We start from the raw sequence: 18,885 nt of genomic DNA on the forward strand, positions 1-18,885 counted from the left end.
TTCTTCTTTTAATAAGATTTGAACTTTTTATTAAAGGGGGAAAACATAATGGGTTAGTTAGTCTTCGCAGCTCGTGGCTTCGGTGTCTTTCTCTATGAAATGCGACTATCTTCGATGAGATCCGTGGCATAACTCTCCGATTGCTCTGCTCGATCCGTCATCACGGCGGTTTCGTTTAGCACAAACAGGTTAGATCGTTGCTCCGGACGGATGTGCCTTTATGAATCGATTGTTTACCTTTTTTCGACGTTGCTTTTGCCCTAGTCCACCTGAGGAATCGGGGTTTGCTTGAAGCTCGATCCTTGGTTTAGTAATCTTTTGAAACAAAAAGAAGCTAATTTTTTTGGCTGGTTCATTCTCGTAACCTTTTTTGGAAGATCGTATGGCTGGTTCGTTTTATTTTTAGAGGAAAACTGCTACTTTCTATTTTAGGTCTTAATAGTGACTGGTATGCTGAACAAAGCTCCTTTTTCACTTCCCTGGCTTGTTGATTTCTTAGATTCTGGTTTCAATGTTTTGTGTCCTCATGTATGGTAATGGCAAAGGACATAGTTTTATAATCTTCTCCTTTGATTCTATTATCGTAAGTTTAGTTTGAATGGAAATTACAAAGTTTATTTTTTTTGTCTGGTTCCAGGTTTTTTTTCCCAGGGATAATTCTAATTGGGGGTTTGACTTTGAACTATTTCAGTTGCCAATATTGTTTTCTTTGAACGTTCACATGACATCCGTGGCACAGTAATCTAATACTGCCATTTTTCTTGCCAACTGATGTTGACTTTGATGAATCAGTGTTCAGTTTAGAATTGTTATGTCCATGGCACAACCCTTAGTTCTCTGCCTTTTTATCTTTATCTTTAGCTTAGTGGGATTTGATTGGTACAGATTAGCTCGGCCTTGGTACTTAATATATTTAATTGGTTCTATTTGATGAAATTAAAGTCAGGATTTGTCTTGCAGGAGATTTATGGATTGGATTACAGTCTGCTGCTAGAATCAGAGGTGTATTGAGGAGATGAATGATGTTCCATCATGGGGGCTGATTTTAGGGGTGACAGTAGGAGTGGTGATTGGGGTGCTCCTGGCTATAGGTGCTCTTCTCTGTATTAGACTCCAAAAGAAGCGTGCTCGGATAAGGATAACCAGCTCGAGGAGGGCATCAACTGTTCCCATGCGCACCAATGGAATTGATGTTGGTTCAACACAATCACACTCTACCATGGATCAAGAGTCACCCAACCACACCGACCTTGAAGAAGGCAGTCCTGCCTTATGGGCCGAAGGAACCAAAAGGAAGAATCTGGTGTCAGTTTCTGGAGTGCCCAAATTTTCATACAAGTATGAACAAATCCACCTAAACGACTTCAAAATACTGATGAATATGCATACTTGACCCTCTAATCTTCATTGTTTTATGTAAAAAGAAAAATCCTTCCATCTTATCTTTAAGATATTGATGAATATGGTGACCATCTGATTTTAATTTATTGTTTAGATTGATGAATCATATATGTTAATGAATAACTGTGCCTTGTAGCTGTTGATTTCATTACTAAAGCAGGCTCTTGAAAGATCTTGAAAGAAACATTTATTTGTTTCTGCATGTAATTCTTTAATGCAACTATTTCATGTTTTGTTTTGTAATATGTGAGTTTACAATATGCCTTAGATCCATGTTGTATTTTCTTTGGTAATGTAAAATAGCTTTTTATTCTATTCCCAGGGATTTGCAAAAGGCTACTAGTAACTTTAAAACATTGATTGGTCAGGGAGCATTTGGTCCTGTTTATAAAGCTCAGATGCCCACTGGTGAGACACTTGCAGTTAAAGTGCTTGCTACGAACTCCAAGCAAGGCGAGAAGGAATTTCAAACTGAGGTAAAATCCATCATTTAGCACTAATATCTTTACTCTAGATTGGGATGGAAGAGGAGTTCACTGTTTCATCCTTTTCAGGTACTACTTCTTGGGAGATTGCATCACCGAAATCTTGTCAATTTGGTTGGATATTGTTCTGAAAAGGGCCAGCATATGTTGATATATGTTTACATGACTAATGGCAGCCTAGCTTCTCATCTGTACAGTATGTCTGATCACTTCTCAGATACTTGTTACATTTATATATTATTTTCTTTGGTAGAATGATGAGATTCACGACATCATATCTTTTATGCTTCTGTTACTCATTGGTTTCCTATAATCAACGAAAGTTCAAAATGAGAATTTACATTCACCTCAAAGCCTATATATTTATATCAATACAATAGTAGATGGTGCTTTAGATATTGTATATTATTTAAGTTCTCTCTACTTCTGGTGTACCATGGTTTTCCTTTCATCATTTAAGGACATATTGAGGTTTAAGTATAAAATATGAGCAATATCGCCTCATCTTAGATTGGTTTGGATTGCATGCGATTTTAAGCGGTAGATAACAAGGCAGATGTGCGTAGTAGCTGCAGATGAAAATTTAGTTGCTAACGAGTAAATAATTTTCCATTTCAAAGTCTCGTCTTCATGCACGACATTTTGTTGTTTAGGGATATGGAAAGAGAAATAATTGTCAATTAATCCTATGCATGTTATATGGTCGAACTGAATTGCATCAGAATATTTATATATCTTGTTTAACTGAATGTCTCATATGAAATATAGGCAGAATTGCTTTGAAATAATCTGACAATTATGAGATATAGTCCTTGATGATTATCTAAACTTTGATGATTTATGTTACTCTTGCAATGAAATTCTCTCAACCTGGTACAGTTTGTCCACCTCAAGAAGCATATTAAGAATTCTAGTGCGCTTTAGATCCTTAACAATCTTCAATGTCGAACTGTTTCTACCTTTTTACTTGCAGGAAGTTGCTTCTAACTTATGTATCGGGTGCAGGTGAAAAGTATCAAGTATTGAGCTGGGATTTGAGGGTTAATATAGCTCTAGGTGTTGCAAGAGGTTTAGAGTATCTTCATGATGGTGTAAGAAATTTGTTTTGAGTTTTTTCAAAAATTTATTATATTTTTGTATAAAAAAGTGAAAAAGCATTTTGGGTTCTTCATTCATGCAGGCAGTTCCACCTGTAACTCACCGCGACATCAAGTCTGCAAACATATTGTTAGACCACTCCATGAGAGCTAGGGTATGTCTGAGTCAAATAAGTCAGCTCTCATGCAAATGTTTTTCTTCAGGTTTAAAACTTAGAAAACTTGTTAAATTTTACCTTCATTTGAACTCTAATCTCTTATTTCACGAAGGGACGTCACTGATGTAATTAATAATATTAGGTACTTATTGATTTGTACCTTTAGCATCTAAATTTTAACACACTGATGGACTGTTGACATGGATTAAGACCTGAAAAAATAAGTGATCTGGCTATAAAAGCAACAAATTGTTGGATTTGGAGGGGTTGCATGTTTGTCATCATGTCAAATCTTCTCGAATTTTGAAGAAGAAAAAATTCTTCGAAAAAACTTTTCCTTCAATGGTTGATTCTGTTGGAGCATCCACTTATTGTCTTTGATTACTACATAGTTTGTCAAATTTACATGCAAACTGAAAGAACTCTTTGTCAACCAGGTTGCAGACTTTGGGCTATCACGAGAAGAAATGGTTAGCCGTCAGGCATCTAATATCAGAGGAACTCTTGGGTATCTTGATCCCCAGTATGTATCATCAAGATCATTCACAAAGAAGAGTGATGTTTATAGCTTTGGGGTTCTGCTATTCGAGTTGATTGCAGCGCGGAATCCACAACAGGGCTTAATGGAATATGTTGAACTTGTGAGTGTCTCTATCCTTGTTTACACATGTTAATTTACGCGGCTAAACATTCACATCCTTCATTTGAATAAGTTTAGTTAATTCTACTTCTACCATGAGAAATAGTAACTAGCATATCGAGCTAACTTTCACATCCTTCACTTTAGGAAACTAAATAGTCGTCGCAAATTTTGTAATCCCAACGAATGCCTAATGATACAGAAGAAACCAACTAGGACACAGTTTGCCAAAAAAACCGATAAACCTTTATAGATCATTTCATGTGATCCTCCTCTTAGTCTATTCTTATCATGATCAAAATGCTCACTGTTTGGCTGTGGATTAGGCTGCGATAAATGCCGATGGAAAAGTCAGATGGGAGGAAATTGCAGATCCTCGACTAGTCGGTGTGTTCGACATAGCAGAAGTCAATGATGTAGCAGCTCTTGCATATAAATGCATCCATCGACTCTCCAGAAAACGACCGTCCATGAGAGATGCAGTCCAAGCACTATCTCAGATCTTGAGAACCAGGCACAGAAAGCACCATGCAAGGAGATCGTTGCCCCTCACCGAAGAGGAAGAAGAATCTCTGGACATAGAGCCGTCAGAACATCAGAGTGTTGTATCTGAACACAATAGAGCGGAGTCGATCGGCAGTGTATCAGATCTGCCAGATGTTTGATCTAAAACCAATGTGCTTCATTCCCTGTTCTTCATTTGTTAACCAATTTATTGGATTCATAGTTTTGTAAAATAAGTGTGTTAGATTCATATGATGATTTTTTTTTTGTTTAAATCTTGAGGTGTGTTCAGGAATTCCCATTCCTTTGTACGATAGGGGTTTGTGCACTGAAAAGTGGTCATAAAAATGGAGGGAGATGAAGTTTTCAGTTGAATCATCTTGTGAGTGATTGATTGGTAACAAATTTATCTTCCTAGTCTCTAGATTTTGCTGAGCAATTATTGACGTATTATTCAATGTTATGGGTTGATATAGTCTGATCAAGAAAGTCAAGATCTGGTTAAGTGGGTATAACATGTCGGATATTGACTGACTTAGTGTCCGACTTAATGCTGACTCCGCAATTAGCTCCATGCTCGATTGACTACACGTCTGACCGACTTAATGCCTGACTCTGCAATTAGCTCCATGCCCAATCGACTCAATGTCAGACTCCGCAATTGGCTCCACACCCGACTGACTCAGTGCCTGACTTCGCAATTGGCTTCATGCCAGATTAGCTCTGTGCCCGACTTCGCAATTGGCTTCGTGCCCAACTTCGTAACTAGTTCCGTGCTTGATCAGTTCTATGCCCCATTGACTCCGTGATCCCCCCAAGATAGAGGTCGACTCCTCAGTCTCGTCGAGTTCGCACTCTTGCCCAATTAGTCCCACTCGATCATCACTACCTCTCTCACTCATCTTGTCGGACCGCCACCTAAATGACACGTGGAACGGTAAAGTATTCAATGGTCATCACCTAGACACCTACCCCATTAATCCGGTGTGGCCTGGTACCATACTAAGCATGGGTGATGGGACCCTCAACTATCATGATCATGAGATCTTTCCTTTACCGTCGATGGGAAATCTCCTCTTAGGACTCCATATAATAATCCCGCTTCTCGTGGGTGCAAGTACGCACACATAGATAGATATTCTCCACTTTCTGCATTCGCTCTTCTTTTTCTTCTCCATCTCCAGCTTGTGGACTGACTTGGATGTCGGAGTGGCTAGGGTAGAGCACCCCTGACCTTCATTCTAACCCTTCTTTCTCCTCTTTGAAGTCCTACAAGAACATCGTCTTCTCCAGCCGCCCGTGATATATTATATGTTTCGTGCTTCAATCCGAAATAAATGTTATAATTTCTTAAAATTTACTAAAACATTGATAATTATAACAATTACGATTTCATAATTATTACATGTATATAGCAGTTATAAAATTGTAACTGCTACAATTGTATGATAGTTCAGTTGTAGCAGTTACAAAATCATAGGTACTACAACTATGTAGCAACTACAAATTGTAGCTGCTATAACCCGCCCGATCAATTTAAAATTTAAATAAAAAATATAATAATAATAATAATAATAATACTAATAATAATATAATAAAAAATAATTGAGTAATTATACATAACATACGAACTGCCCTATCATACAAAATTAAAGTAAATCTTTGCCCTAAATGCTAAACGCTCTCTGTCGACCGACCAAAAAAACCGCCCTTTTTGAACTTTGCCAAATAAGTATTATAAAATATTATAATATTATTACGAATGATACGCATGGAAAAGAGGATTAAAATATAAAATTAGAGTACTATAATATATTTCTATACTAATAATTAAAAATTATAAAGATGAAAATAAGTAACTTTAAACGAGACACAATTTCCATATATATTATATAATAATTATTACTCTATCGTTAATAATTTTTTAAAAAAAAAAACAAGCTTACAACATTTCTAAAAAATTAAAGAATTTCAAGAAATTTTTTATAGAAATTAACATTTATATTGAGAATTATAATCATATCAAACATATTCTCTCTATTAGTTTTAAAAAAAAAATAAAAAAATCTCTAACTTATTATTTAATAGCATCATTATCACAATAATTCTTTTAGATAATTTTTGTTCCAAATTTAACATTTTCTTAATTAAGCAAGCTCGTTAAAGCCACACCCCGATCTGCCTCAGGTCGGTCAAGTGCAACAGTAGCTTACAGGCCCAATTCCCGTGCGACAGCTGGAGAATCCAGCTCCACGATGTCCGGCGTGCAGGTCAGATAGACGCCTTGCAAGAAAAGCGTTCGGCGTAACGTTGCAGCGAATCCCATCTCAATGATTCCATCCCCTCCGCACGCCGGCAGCTAAAAATTCAAACATTAATTTCAAAAAGTTCCCAGATTTTCGCCTCCTCTTCCTCCTCCTCCGCCTCCCCGTCGCCCCCGGAGCACCAAACCCTAGGTCCGTCGGATTCTCCACCTCCTGCTTCCCGCTGCCAGCATCCCCACCAGGTCGCATCGGCACGAAGAGGAAGGCGGAACGAATCTGCGCTTCTTTTGTTGTTGTTGTTTTTTCTTCTCTCGATGTTTTCCGGGATTTTTGGCGCTTCGAGAGCTTGCTTGAATGACTCCGATTTGCATCCCGGAGGTGGATGAGGAAATCGTCTGTCCTCGCCCTCATTGGATGAGACGGGGTGGAATTTGATGGTGGTTTTGTTTTGGGAGCTGATTTGATGCGGAGGTCGAGCTGCAGATGCAATGAAATCGGAGGAATTTGGGCGCAAGATTGATCCGCGGGACGATGGATGTGAAGAACTTTGTGATTTTTATCGTTTGTCTGAGTTTGGTCCTTACTTTGCCGATGTGCGGATCTGGTGGGAGGACAGGGGCCGGGAACCTATCATTCGGATTGGGAAATTCTAAGCTGATAGATTCTTCTATGCTGGATGAGTGCGCGGTATGGGATTCTTTACATTCTTCCATTGAATTTTCTTTTCAAGTTTGTCCTACAACCGCAAGCATCTGTGAGTAGACTCGTTTAATTTCTTTGCTCAAGTTTCAGGATAAATGAATTATTTGATCCGGCTTCATAGAAAGTATTTGTTCTGCAACTTATTGTCAATCTTTAAAATGTGGATTCTTTCTAAAAGGGTGCTCATTGGCCTTGCTAGTTAAGGAAACCAGCTAATTGAAGACATCAAAAATCATTATTAGTCGATATGATGTTTGCTTTCATGCCTGCCAAGTAAATTCATTCGTGAAGAATTTAGGTTTCTACATGATATGACATCGAGAGTTCTCTGGTCTGCTAATTTCCTAGTACCTTTTACTTAGTTTGGGAGAACAAACTTTTGCAAATTTTGATGTTATGCGAAAATAAGAATTTGAGGGGATAAAAAGATTCAGCTTTCAAATCTTATAATATCAAAAGCTTATTTGGCAAACAAAACACAGTGATAATTTCTGGAAGCTTAAAATCTATGAATGCTATTTGGTAGGAGAGGAAAATGATGCATTTAACATTTACATAGCATTCTATTGATAATAAATGAAGAAAGGTCAACATGATTTTCTTTTCATTCTGTAGTTATTAAACATTGTTATTTCTAATTGAGACTATTGAATAAATAAGAATACTTAATACTTAATACTGATTGACTGTATCTTCATTGTTTTAAACTTTTCAAGCAAAAGATTATATGACTTAGTTTGTAGGCAGCTTAACAAATCTTGCACCATGAGACCAACCATCTTTTTTCCTCCTCTTTTCAATTTCGAAGACTTTAAATAGATGTTTCCATGTCAGTTGGTCTTGCGATGCCAAACTATGATAATTCACACAAAACATGAAGGTAGCCCTTTCTTCTGACTTCCTGATGAACCACCAGTGTTGCTGTGTTCCTCTCAGATGATTGATTTGCTTTCTGCAAATTTACTTAATTATTAAATTTCAATCTATGGTCGACTTCAAGAACTTCTTTATTATGTTTTCTACACTGTGCAGGTTAGGATGTATGGTCACGAAGTTGTGATGCTTCTCTTCCCAGAAATAAAGAGTGCGATTACTGAGTGTCTCGTTAGGAAAGGATTTCATATGCATCTTTCTAAAGAGGATTATAGACAGGATACCATGTGCATGGAGTGCCTAGAATTGGTAATTAATCAGCATCATGTTCAAAGAAGACATTTAGCAAACAAGTCTCCAAGCGTTGCACCAACCTTCTCCCCAGATGGTGGTCGTTCTACTCCAGCTGCGTCGCCTAATTTCAAAGGCGAACAACAAGCACCACCTGTTCAGATCCCTCTGATCTCTCGTAAACACCAAGCAACAGGAACACCAATAAAATCTACATCACATAAAAGTGTTGCCAAGACTGCACCCTCACGCGAGGAAGAGGAAACAAGATTAATTATTGATGCTGTAGTTCTATCATCAATCGGGACATCTCTTCTCCTCCTATGTGTATTTTGTTGTTACTGGAAATTTTGCAGACGACGTCGCTACTCAATGAGCGGGAGAGATGAAAGGCCCCTATTGCATCTAAGCTTAAGTAATGCTTCAGGTATGAAATTGTTTCACTTTCTTATGAACATAATTAACCAGACTATGAGATGCACTGCTAATTTTGAGAGTTTTAAATCACGTATTTCCAGGATCATCAGATGCGTCATTTGGGCATTATGGTTCCAGTCATCATACAGAAAAGCTTGCAGGCATGCAACAAAACAGTGGATTTAACCAGAATTGCCATGCTTTCTCTGGAGATGTCGACCTCAGGGCTACTTCATCATCTGATATAGTGTCAAATGCTCCATCTTTTGCGCTCAATGATGGCTCCGAAGCAAGAATATTGCTTCCTCTTCCTCCTGGAAGGTCACCTATTCCTTCTATTACTCCTACTAATCCACCTCCTGGAGTCCCCCTTCCTTTGCCTCCTGCTGTTCCTTCTACTCCATCTGCTGTTCTCCCACGTCCTGTGCCTGCTGCTGTTCCTTATATTCCATCTATTGTTGTCCCACTCCCTATGCCTGCTGCTGTTCCTTCTACTTCATCCGCTGTTATGCCTTCACCACCTGCTGATGTTCCTTCGCCACCTCCTCCTGTGGCTCCTCCTCCTCCTCCTCCTCCTCCTCCTGCTATCAAACCCCCTACTAATAAAGCTGCACCTCCACCTCCACCTGCCCCACGGCCACCAACACCAAACCAAAAACCTGGTGCCCAGATGCCTCCACCTCCACCAAAGGCAGCTCTTCCTCCTCGTCAACTTACTGGAAATTCAAGAACCAAGAAGCCAACAAATCTTGTACCAAGTCCTCCCCAACGTGGTGACGTTGATGGTGACAACGATGGTCCCAAAACAAAGCTGAAGCCGTTCTTTTGGGATAAAGTTCAAGCAAACTCTCAGTCCAATGTCTGGTCTCAGATTAGAGGAGGATCGTTCCAGTAAGTCTATTATTCTGACTGTGCGCTTTGATCATCTGAATAATAGCTGGCCTTCTATGACAATTTATTTAATTTCATTACAGGTTCGATGAAGATATGATCGAATCATTATTTGGCTACAACAATGCTGCTGCTAAAAACCTTGGTGAAAAAAAGAAAGAGTCACAAGGTCGTGATGCTGCACCTAAGCTTATTCAGCTTCTTGAGCCAAAGAAGTCACAGAATTTAGCAATATCATTAAAGGCTTTGAGCGTGAAAAGCCAGGATGTTCGTGAAGCACTCATGGAAGGTAAGTTTGGATCTTTAGCCACAGACCTAACATTGTACTGGTTTTTTGTATTTCATTCCAACCATGCATATTAGAAATTGTGTGTTTTTCTATTTGTATAATGCCCTTGTTACTTTTCCTTACTATACATACATGCATGCCCTTCAGCAACTATTATTGGAGCACTACTCAATCTTTTTTAACATTTTGGCCCTTTGCCAATCTTCTTGCAACAGGAAATGAACTTCCTACTGCTCTTCTTCAAGCATTGCTGAGAATGCAACCTACCACTGACGAAGAGCTGAAGCTTCGACTGTATACTGGTGATTTAGCCGTCCTAGCACCGGCAGAACAATTTCTCAAAGACTTGATTGATATTCCTTGTACTTATAAAAGGATGGATGCCTTGCTATTCATGTCTTCTCTACATGAGGATGTCGCAATCGTAAAAGAAGCTTTTGCGACATTAGAGGCAAGTCTTGATCTTTGTAATCGTTTCCGTAACCATATGCTAGATATCACATTACATATCAACTTTAGAACTCTGTTTATTTCTTGTTTTGTTCATCGGTTTACTCATCATACAAGTTTTAGCAACTTGATGGTGTAAATCTGCTGCTCTCGACATACTGAAAGGTAATCGTAGATTTTTTTTTTCTCTTCGTGTCGATATGTTCCTCCGGATGAATCTCTATCTTGTTATTTAAGACTGAATTATGACAGTAAACCTTCTTGTCATTCCAGGTAGCTTGCACCGAACTCAGAGGCAATCGTCTCTTCCTGAAACTCCTGGAAGCTGTTCTCAAAACTGGCAACCGTATGAACGACGGCACCTACCGCGGCGGCGCTCAGGCATTCAAGCTCGACACCTTGTTGAAGTTGGCAGACGTGAAGGGCGCCGACGGGAAAACCACTCTGTTGCACTTCGTCGTCAAGGAGACCATTCGCTCCGAAGGGAGACGCGCCGCGCGTCTGGCCAGAGAAAGCGGAAGCATAACCTTCATGAACAACTTCAGCTTCGGCTCCGACGATCTGTCCGAAGACATGCTAGTGGACACCGAAGACAGTCTCCAGGCCGAAGGCCTTAAAATCGTTTCAGGTCTGCCGGGCGAGCTCGAGAACGTCAAGAAAGCAGCAGGAATCGACATCGACGCCACGACCACCACAGTCGCCAACTACGGCCGCAAGCTGATAGAGACAAAAGAATTCCTAAACAAAGACATGCAAAGTCTGAACGAGGACAGTGGCTTCCACGTCTCCCTCAAATGCTTCGTGGAGCATGCCGAGGCTGCTATTACCTTCTTATTAGGAGAAGAAAGAAGGATAAGAACCCTGGTGCAGACCACCACAGATTACTTTCATGGCAATGCTACGAAAGACGAAGGCGTACGGTTGTTCATTACGGTTCGGGATTTCCTGGGCATGGTAGACAAGATCTGTAAGGAAGTGAAGGAGTCTGCAAAGAAAGTCTCAAAGCCACCGCCCTCGGTTAAGGATCGCCCGCCGGGAACGACACCTACTCCTGATCCACGACAACTATTGTTTCCGGTGATCAAAGAGCGAAGGGTGGAAAGTTCCAGTTCCAGTTCCAGTTCAGACGAAGATGACTGAAAAGAAAAGATATTACAATTTGTACATATCCTGTTTGTAATGCGTCTTTAGGAACACAGATTTTGATGGAGGTGGTACGTTGGCCCAGAACAGAGATTAGACAGTATCAAGAAATGCTAAAGTTTGACGCTTTATCGATAAAATCCCACTATCGTGCTTGATCTTAGACAATTCCAGATGATACAATCCTAGAGGTACAAGGTCAAAAAAGAAAAACAAGGTCTTTCAGTCTTCATCGCCGGCGGCCGCCTTGGAAGATCCAGCCTTTTTAGGGAGGAGGAGATTGTGGATGTTAGGCATCACGCCGCCGCTCGCGATGGTGACTTCTCCCAACAGCTTAGAGAGCTCCTCGTCGTTCCTCACCGCGAGCTGGATGTGCCTGGGCACGATCCTGGTTTTCTTGTTATCTCTTGCGGCATTCCCAGCGAGCTCCAAGACCTAATCAAGGAGAAAGGATTTGCCGAGCACTTAGAACGAAGGATCGAAAACCTATTTCGCGAGGCGAAAAGGGCGAATACACACCTCGGCGGCGAGGTACTCGAGGACGGCGGCGAGGTAAACGGGGGCGCCCGCACCGACGCGCTCGGCGTATTTACCAGCCTTGAGGAATCGAGCGATTCTCCCGACGGGGAACTGGAGCCCGGCCTTGCTGCTCCTGGACGTGGCCTTCTTCGCCGCGGCGGAGCCGATTGCCTTCCCTCTTCCGGCCATGGCAACGACGACGGTGGCGATTAGGGCTTCGAACTCACCGAGGGACTACTGAAGTCGAGAGCCGAGGTTCGTCTGGTTCCCGAGGGTGGATTTCGGTTTTGATTGTTGACCTCCCTTCGATTCTTATTTATAGGCTAGCGAAAGGACGGAGTCGACCAACGAAATGCAAGCACACGGATCGCGATGTTCGACCGTCGGATCGTAATAGTTTAAACGGTCAGATTGTCGAATCATGCCCGTTAACTAATCATTCACTTAACAACACGTATCGGATCGCTACGTTGAATATGTAGCGTATCGGTGTTTTTGGGTATTGTGTAACGGTTTGTTCTTAGCGGATTTCGTTAGCCGAAGTGTTTTTGTGTTGATCATTTTCTGCATAAAGTCTCATAGTTTTCAAAATTTCTAAAATAAACACCCCTTTGCAATGTCAAGAAATTTACATTTTTTTTTTCCAGCGAAATTAAGAAAATTAAGTAATACTCTCCTCCGTTGTAAGGAATAGTTTCTCAATTTACAATATAGATAGGATCAACCGTGTGAAGTCATTAGAATGACGAATTTCACTTTTTTACAAAAAAAAAAAAATTATAATTTTCTTTGATAAGCTAAGTAGTAAGATCTTACGGGTCTTATTTGTCTGTTATCAAGATTAGGGACTAATCATGATCCAAAGCAATCTGTATTAATTTGAACATTAATATATGTCACTTTTTAAAAATATATTATCACATGTCCATTATATTAATATATCTTTTTTATTAATATTTATCTATATTTATTTTAACATTAATCTTCATTATTTATAAATTTTATTATCCATTCATTCGTCTTTATTCTTATTTTATATTAAATAAAATTTTTTTTTAAATTTCATTAATTATGTGAACGCTGACAACGTGTGTGTAGATATTATAACATTCATCTTATTTGTCTATTTGAAGATTAAGGCACTAATCAATATGAGTGCTCTAGATGATCATTTTCCATGAAGATGAGAATGATCTTAAGAGATTGGAGAGGAAATGTGTATTAATTTGAACGTTAATATATGTCACTTCTTTTTAAAAAAAAATATAAGATCTACCTATCACATGTCCATTATATTAATGAAGATCTTTTTTATTAATATTTATCTATATTCATTTTAATATTAACATTTATTATTTATAAATTTCATTATCCACTCATTCATCTTTATTCTTATTTTATATTAAATAAATCTCAAGTTAACACTCAGTTATTTAAGTTTGTGGTTTACAGTCATATATAAGCTTGTACCCTTTCTAGACTGCAAATCAACTCAGTCTAAATCAACAACATGCATAAAGTTTTCTAACTCAAATAGCTTTTTTTTCACTGAAACATCAATTGCTTATTCACTTGAAAAAAAAAATCTCTACTTGGAGGAGGCATGTTAAGTCAATGAAAGATGACAAAACTAAGATAACTGGTTGCATTCAAAAGTAAAATATTTACTTCTATTCATGAAATATGAGCAGATTAACTTGCGTATGTGCTACATTCCCTTAATATATCTTATGCCAAAGAGTCACCAATCATCCATAATAATATAACTCTCATCTTAGAAGTCTCTCTTCTTGTTTGTATTGAAGGTTTGTATGTTACTGAACTATGAATAAGCAAAATAAGAAAGAAAGATCAACTGATCATTCATACAGTGTGAGTGACAAATTCTACATTGTTATTAGAGCGAGAGCCAAACCAAAAATATTAATCAGAATGCTATAAGTTGAAGTGTATCAAATTAGAATGTTTTTTAAATGCTAAGATATGTGTTTGAGTGTGCCATGAGAGAAGAGAGATTGATAGACTGTTCAGGAGAGGGAGAGAAAAAAGAAAAGCACTAGTCATGAGATAGATAAAGGATGGGAGAAACAGAAGAAGATTAAGATCCAAGTCCTTGTGTTTTGATAAGTTAGTTTATGATCGAGATCATGGTGAGGAGTAAGATGAAAAAATCAACTTTAGTGGACCAATTGTAGAGATTATGAGTAAGCAATCTTGAGCATTTGTACTTGTTTTTATTAGATATGCTGCATCAAAAGGATTAAAAAAAAACATTGTGCGCAAGGCAGAAGGTGAAAGGGTTTCAAGCATGCAAATTTTACAGCAAACAACTACAACTTAGAGAACAGAAGAGACTTTTAAATACAGTAAGTGAAATCTAAACAACCGAAATTCTCGAAAATTGGAATTCATTAGCAAGGAGAATTGCTATCCTTCTACATCAGTAATATGTTGATAAACTAACATTATTTGGGGCTATAGTTGGAAAAGATTTGAATGGTAAAGCTTATTAAGCGCAAGTTTTAACTTTCCTCTTCAGTTCAACTCTCCAAACATTTTTATAACTGCCTAGGTTCCAGATATACTACCTATTTTGTAAGACAAAAGTATAGTTACCAGTAATCACCACAGGAACAATTACCGCATCTGAAATGGTGAAATCGGCTAGAATCTCGTACGACGATCTCCCTTTTTGTAAGCAAGGTAAAGAGCTTGATCACGGTGTGACAATCGTTACAGATTCGATGACCTTGAACAATTTGCAGGGGAGTAAAATTTGTTGTGCTCATAAGCCCAAAAGCAATTGCTAGCTTCTCACTGTGGTACGTAAGCATTCTTTGTTCATCCTCTGTAACATCAGGAAGCAAAGTTTTTTCATCAGGAATGTAACCTAATTTCACTATCTCATCCATCAGGGCATCTAGTTTCTCATAGATTTGGACCTTCTGCGGATGCAGTTTATCACCGAAAAGGAATTTGTGCTGCTGTTTCTTTATCTCAATCCAACTGCAAGCTTCATGAAGTCTAATGCCCTTGCTTTTCAAAGCATTGAGGACATTAGCAACCTCCTCTGTCCTCCCAGAACTATTGTATATATTGAGAAGAACAATGTAATTACTCAATTTTTCAGGATCCAAGCCAAAAAGTTTTTCTACTGCAAATTTGCCCAGTTCCAAGTTCTTGTGTACCCGACAAGCCGTCAACAATGCCGCCCACATGTTTTTTGTGGGGCTAAATGGAGCATTTTTTATCAAAGCAAAAGCTTCATCCAGTAATCCTTCTCGGCCAAATAACTCGATCATACAAGCATAATGCATTGCTCGCGGGCTTCTCTTTGGGTCTTGACACATTGCCTCAAAAATCTCTCTCCCCTTCTCAAACAAACCAGAATGGCTACATGCACCTAAGACAGCAAGATAGGTTACATGGTCTGGGACCATCCCATCCTTCAGCATTCTCTCGTACATCTTAACAGCCTCATCTCCCATGCCATGGTTCCCATATCCACCTATGAGTGCATTCCAAGATATAAGGTTCTTCTGAGGCATTTTATCGAAGACATTCCTAGCATCTTCCATCCTGCCCCATTTACAGTACATATCAACCAAAGAAGTACTTGCTACTATATCTGATCGGAAACCATTGCGGATGAGACCTGCATGAGCTTGCTTTGCAAGTTCTATTGAGCCTAACCGAGCACATACTCTAAAGAGGATTGAGTAGGTAAATTGGTCCATCTTAACATTGGCAGCTTGCATCTCATAGTACATATCCAAAGCCTCCTCACTGTATCCATGAAGAGCATAGCCCGCTATAATCGCGTTCCATGCAACAATTGTCTTCTCAGGCAACTCATCGAATACGCATTGAGCTTCTTCGATGCATCCGCATTTGCTATACATGTCAATGAGAGAACAGGCAACGAAGATATTGTCTGTAACTCCCAATTTGACAACACATGAATGCAATTGCGTACCTGTAAGAGTGAAGCCCAGTCCAGCGGCTGCCCTTATGATGGTTGAAAAAATTCGCGGACTGGCATCCGATTCCTCTTCCCACAACAATAAGAACAGGTCGAATGCTTCCCCATAGGACCCCTCATCCACAAGACCTGATATCATGATGCTCCACGACACAATGTTCCTCTCAGACATTTCGTCAAACAATCTTCGTGCATCCGCCATCGCGCCGCATTTCACATGCATAACGAGCAAACGGTTCCACATATACTGATCCATCTCAAAACCAGCATCGATCATATGCCGAAACACCGACCTCAATGCTCTGGTCGATTTAAGACCGATACAGGCACTGATAAGAGCATCGTAGGTGCTGGCATCAGCTGCGACAAGCCTGCGCTTCGACCTATAGATCTCAAACAATTCCAGAGCTTCGCCATACATCTTGAGGAACGCCAGCTTCTCGATTTGACTGCACAATCCAGAAGCGTCAGGATTCGAGGAGCCGGCCTCAACAGAATTCGACCCAGGGGCGACATCCTCGACAACCGGCTTCCTCGCCCTCGGTCGTGGCTTCGGCCTCAGGCAATTCTCCTGAGAGGTCGAACACCTGACGACGGCACAAGATCGGATCTTCCTTGTGGAACAAAGACCCAGACCGCCAAAAGGCTCGAGCTTTGCGCGTTGGGCGGCCTTGGCTTCAACCGACGAGCAGGAAAACCTCGGCGCCGCCTGGTTTTGGATTCTGGGGTGGTCCGAGGTCAGGTTGCAGATGCCAGGGAGGTTGATTTCCATGGCCGGCGACAAATGGATGCAGAAGAAACTGCTAACGGCGAAGGATGAAGAGAAGGGGACGCATCGTCCCTTCTCATTTGAAGCTTTGTTGCTGCAATCGAGCGATGGCGGAGTGTTCGACGAGCATAGAGATGTCCGTCCGCCTTCTTTCGCTGGCAGATCCGAGGGTTTCAAGTGTCGAACTGCTCTTAAACGTTACGTTACGTCGAAAGTAACACTGAAAATAACAGACGATACGATATTCAACTGTTACCGATGTCGTGTAACTCTTCATGGAATATATGTAAAACGACTAAATTTTCAGAAAAGTAGTTACTTATAATTTCATAAATTCCCACATAAAATTAAAATAATATATCTAATTTCATAAATTCCCAATTTCAAATACCAATATTTCACTGCTACTGTTTATCCCAACTAATTGCTGGAATTAGTTTATGCTTGATTGGAAACATAATTGAATAGCGGTCATTCATGTTTTCCGATTTATCTTATTGATTGGTAAAAAATTTCTACGGATCAGATCGGTCACCTTCAAGTTTAGTTAGTTCGAAGAATTTGATATATATATTATATATAATTTTGCCCTAAGGTATGATGCGATGGTAAACAATAGGACGAGCTCCCATACAATGAGAGTTTAATTCTCACGCAAGGCACTTCAAAAACACTCGCGGTGCTTGAATAACTCATGATGTTGGGTTGTCCATCATGAAGTCCATGACTCATCTGTGTTTCCCGAATTTACTTTGGCAGTCAATGAAAAACTTTTATGAAATTGGGTTGGGCACCTCTAGGATTAGTTCATTCGAAGAGTTAGATATTTAGCTTACAAAAAAAAAGATAAATATTATTTTACCCCTAACACAAGGCAATGGCAAAGTGCTCAACAGGATACCCAAGCACTCATAGCTCGAATCCTAGTTACAACTTCCATTTTTATCCTAAGGACGAACCAAAAGAAGGTCATTCATCTCCACGACTAGTTGAACACAAGTCCAAATACCTAGATTAATAAAAAAAAGGATAAATATTATTCCCCCTAGCATAACACAATGGTAAGAGGCATGGTAGATTTTTCATGCATGAGTTTGATTCTCATGTTGAACAACATTACCCCCACATTGTTCGAATTACTAGGATAGTCGAGTTGTCGTGTTATGAACCGTTTATGCTTCTGAATTTACTCGATAGGTGAATCAAGAGGAAGGTCACCCCATGATTAGTTAAACCCAAGGCCCAAATATCCGGATTAAAAATAATAATGAGCAAAAATCAAATGAGCACCCCAAATTATGAGAAACATCATATTGGCACCCTCTTTTAAAAAAAAAAGTCAAATGGATGGCTCTCTCATGATTTTAGAAAATACCATTGGATCTAATACTATTGTAAAAGTTACCGAGTAGCTTCTACAACATGTAGCAGCTACCACTTTGCTTCTACAACATATAGAAGCTACCGGGTAGCTGCTATAAAATATTTAGAGTGAATTTAAGATTTAAAATTTATATCATATACAAAAGTTATCCAATAGTCGCTACAACATGTAGAAGCTACTCAATAGCTGATACAATATGTAGAAGTTACACAGTAGCTGCTATAAAGTGTTTAGAGTGAATTTAAGACTTATACCGTGTAGAAGATATCTAGTATCTGCTATAATATATAAAAGCTACTCAGTAGCTATAATAACGTGTAACAGCTACTCAGTGCTGTAATAATGTGTAAAAGCTACTCAATAGCTGTTACAACATATTTAAAGTAAGTTTAAGATTTTAAGATTTAAGATTTACACCGTGTAGAAGTTACTCGATAACTGTTACAATGTGTAGAAACTACTTGGTAGCTACTACGTGTTTAATATAAGTTTAGGATTTATTATCTCTAAACACTATTTTATTATCAAAATTATTTAAACTTCATCAAAATCACTTTAAAATAGTTGTAGAAATTATATGTAGCTGCTACAATCCTAAATGTAATAAATCTTAAATCTTAAATCAT

The 18,885-nt window shown here is 39.2% G+C and overlaps 4 protein-coding genes across 6 annotated transcripts; 2 read left to right on the forward strand and 2 right to left on the reverse strand.

Moving 5' to 3' along the window:
* Positions 1-38: 38 nt before the first annotated feature.
* LOC141845039 (calcium/calmodulin-regulated receptor-like kinase 1) lies at positions 39-4,660 on the forward strand. 3 transcript variants are annotated; one of them, XM_074733050.1, is made up of 8 exons: positions 39-188; positions 961-1,338; positions 1,724-1,877; positions 1,956-2,082; positions 2,892-2,977; positions 3,067-3,138; positions 3,579-3,782; positions 4,108-4,660. In XM_074733050.1, exons 2-8 carry the CDS (start codon positions 1,016-1,018, stop codon positions 4,444-4,446), a joined length of 1,305 nt encoding a protein of 434 aa, XP_074589151.1. In that variant the 5' UTR covers positions 39-188; positions 961-1,015; the 3' UTR covers positions 4,447-4,660. The 3 variants fall into 3 exon arrangements, with proteins under 3 accessions (XP_074589151.1, XP_074589152.1, XP_074589153.1); XM_074733051.1 differs by lacking the exon at positions 3,067-3,138; XM_074733052.1 differs by lacking the exon at positions 39-188 and having other exon boundaries at positions 1,187-1,338; positions 1,770-1,877.
* Positions 4,661-7,080: 2,420 nt separating this feature from the next.
* LOC141844973 (uncharacterized) lies at positions 7,081-11,701 on the forward strand. The gene is made up of 6 exons (XM_074732963.1): positions 7,081-7,236; positions 8,284-8,842; positions 8,934-9,723; positions 9,807-10,012; positions 10,228-10,463; positions 10,736-11,701. The coding sequence occupies exons 1-6, from the start codon at positions 7,081-7,083 to the stop codon at positions 11,600-11,602; spliced, it is 2,814 nt and encodes a 937-aa protein (XP_074589064.1). The 3' UTR covers positions 11,603-11,701.
* A 5-nt stretch (positions 11,702-11,706) lies between these two features.
* Positions 11,707-12,399, reverse strand: LOC141844974 (protein H2A.7). The gene is made up of 2 exons (XM_074732964.1): positions 12,125-12,399; positions 11,707-12,040 (listed from the first exon to the last, which is right to left on the reverse strand). Exons 1-2 carry the CDS (start codon positions 12,311-12,313, stop codon positions 11,828-11,830), a joined length of 402 nt encoding a protein of 133 aa, XP_074589065.1. The 5' UTR covers positions 12,314-12,399; the 3' UTR covers positions 11,707-11,827.
* Positions 12,400-14,522: 2,123 nt separating this feature from the next.
* On the reverse strand, positions 14,523-17,027 carry LOC141845197 (pentatricopeptide repeat-containing protein At5g50390, chloroplastic). The gene has a single exon (XM_074733251.1). The coding sequence runs from the start codon at positions 16,876-16,878 to the stop codon at positions 14,737-14,739; it is 2,142 nt and encodes a 713-aa protein (XP_074589352.1). The 5' UTR covers positions 16,879-17,027; the 3' UTR covers positions 14,523-14,736.
* Positions 17,028-18,885: the final 1,858 nt, after the last annotated feature.

Source organism: Curcuma longa, chromosome 14 (assembly GCF_044706935.1).
Source record: "Curcuma longa cultivar G26 ecotype Majalengka, Jawa Barat chromosome 14, ITB_CL_G26_1.1, whole genome shotgun sequence".
NCBI classification, from domain to species: Eukaryota; Viridiplantae; Streptophyta; class Magnoliopsida; order Zingiberales; family Zingiberaceae; genus Curcuma; species Curcuma longa.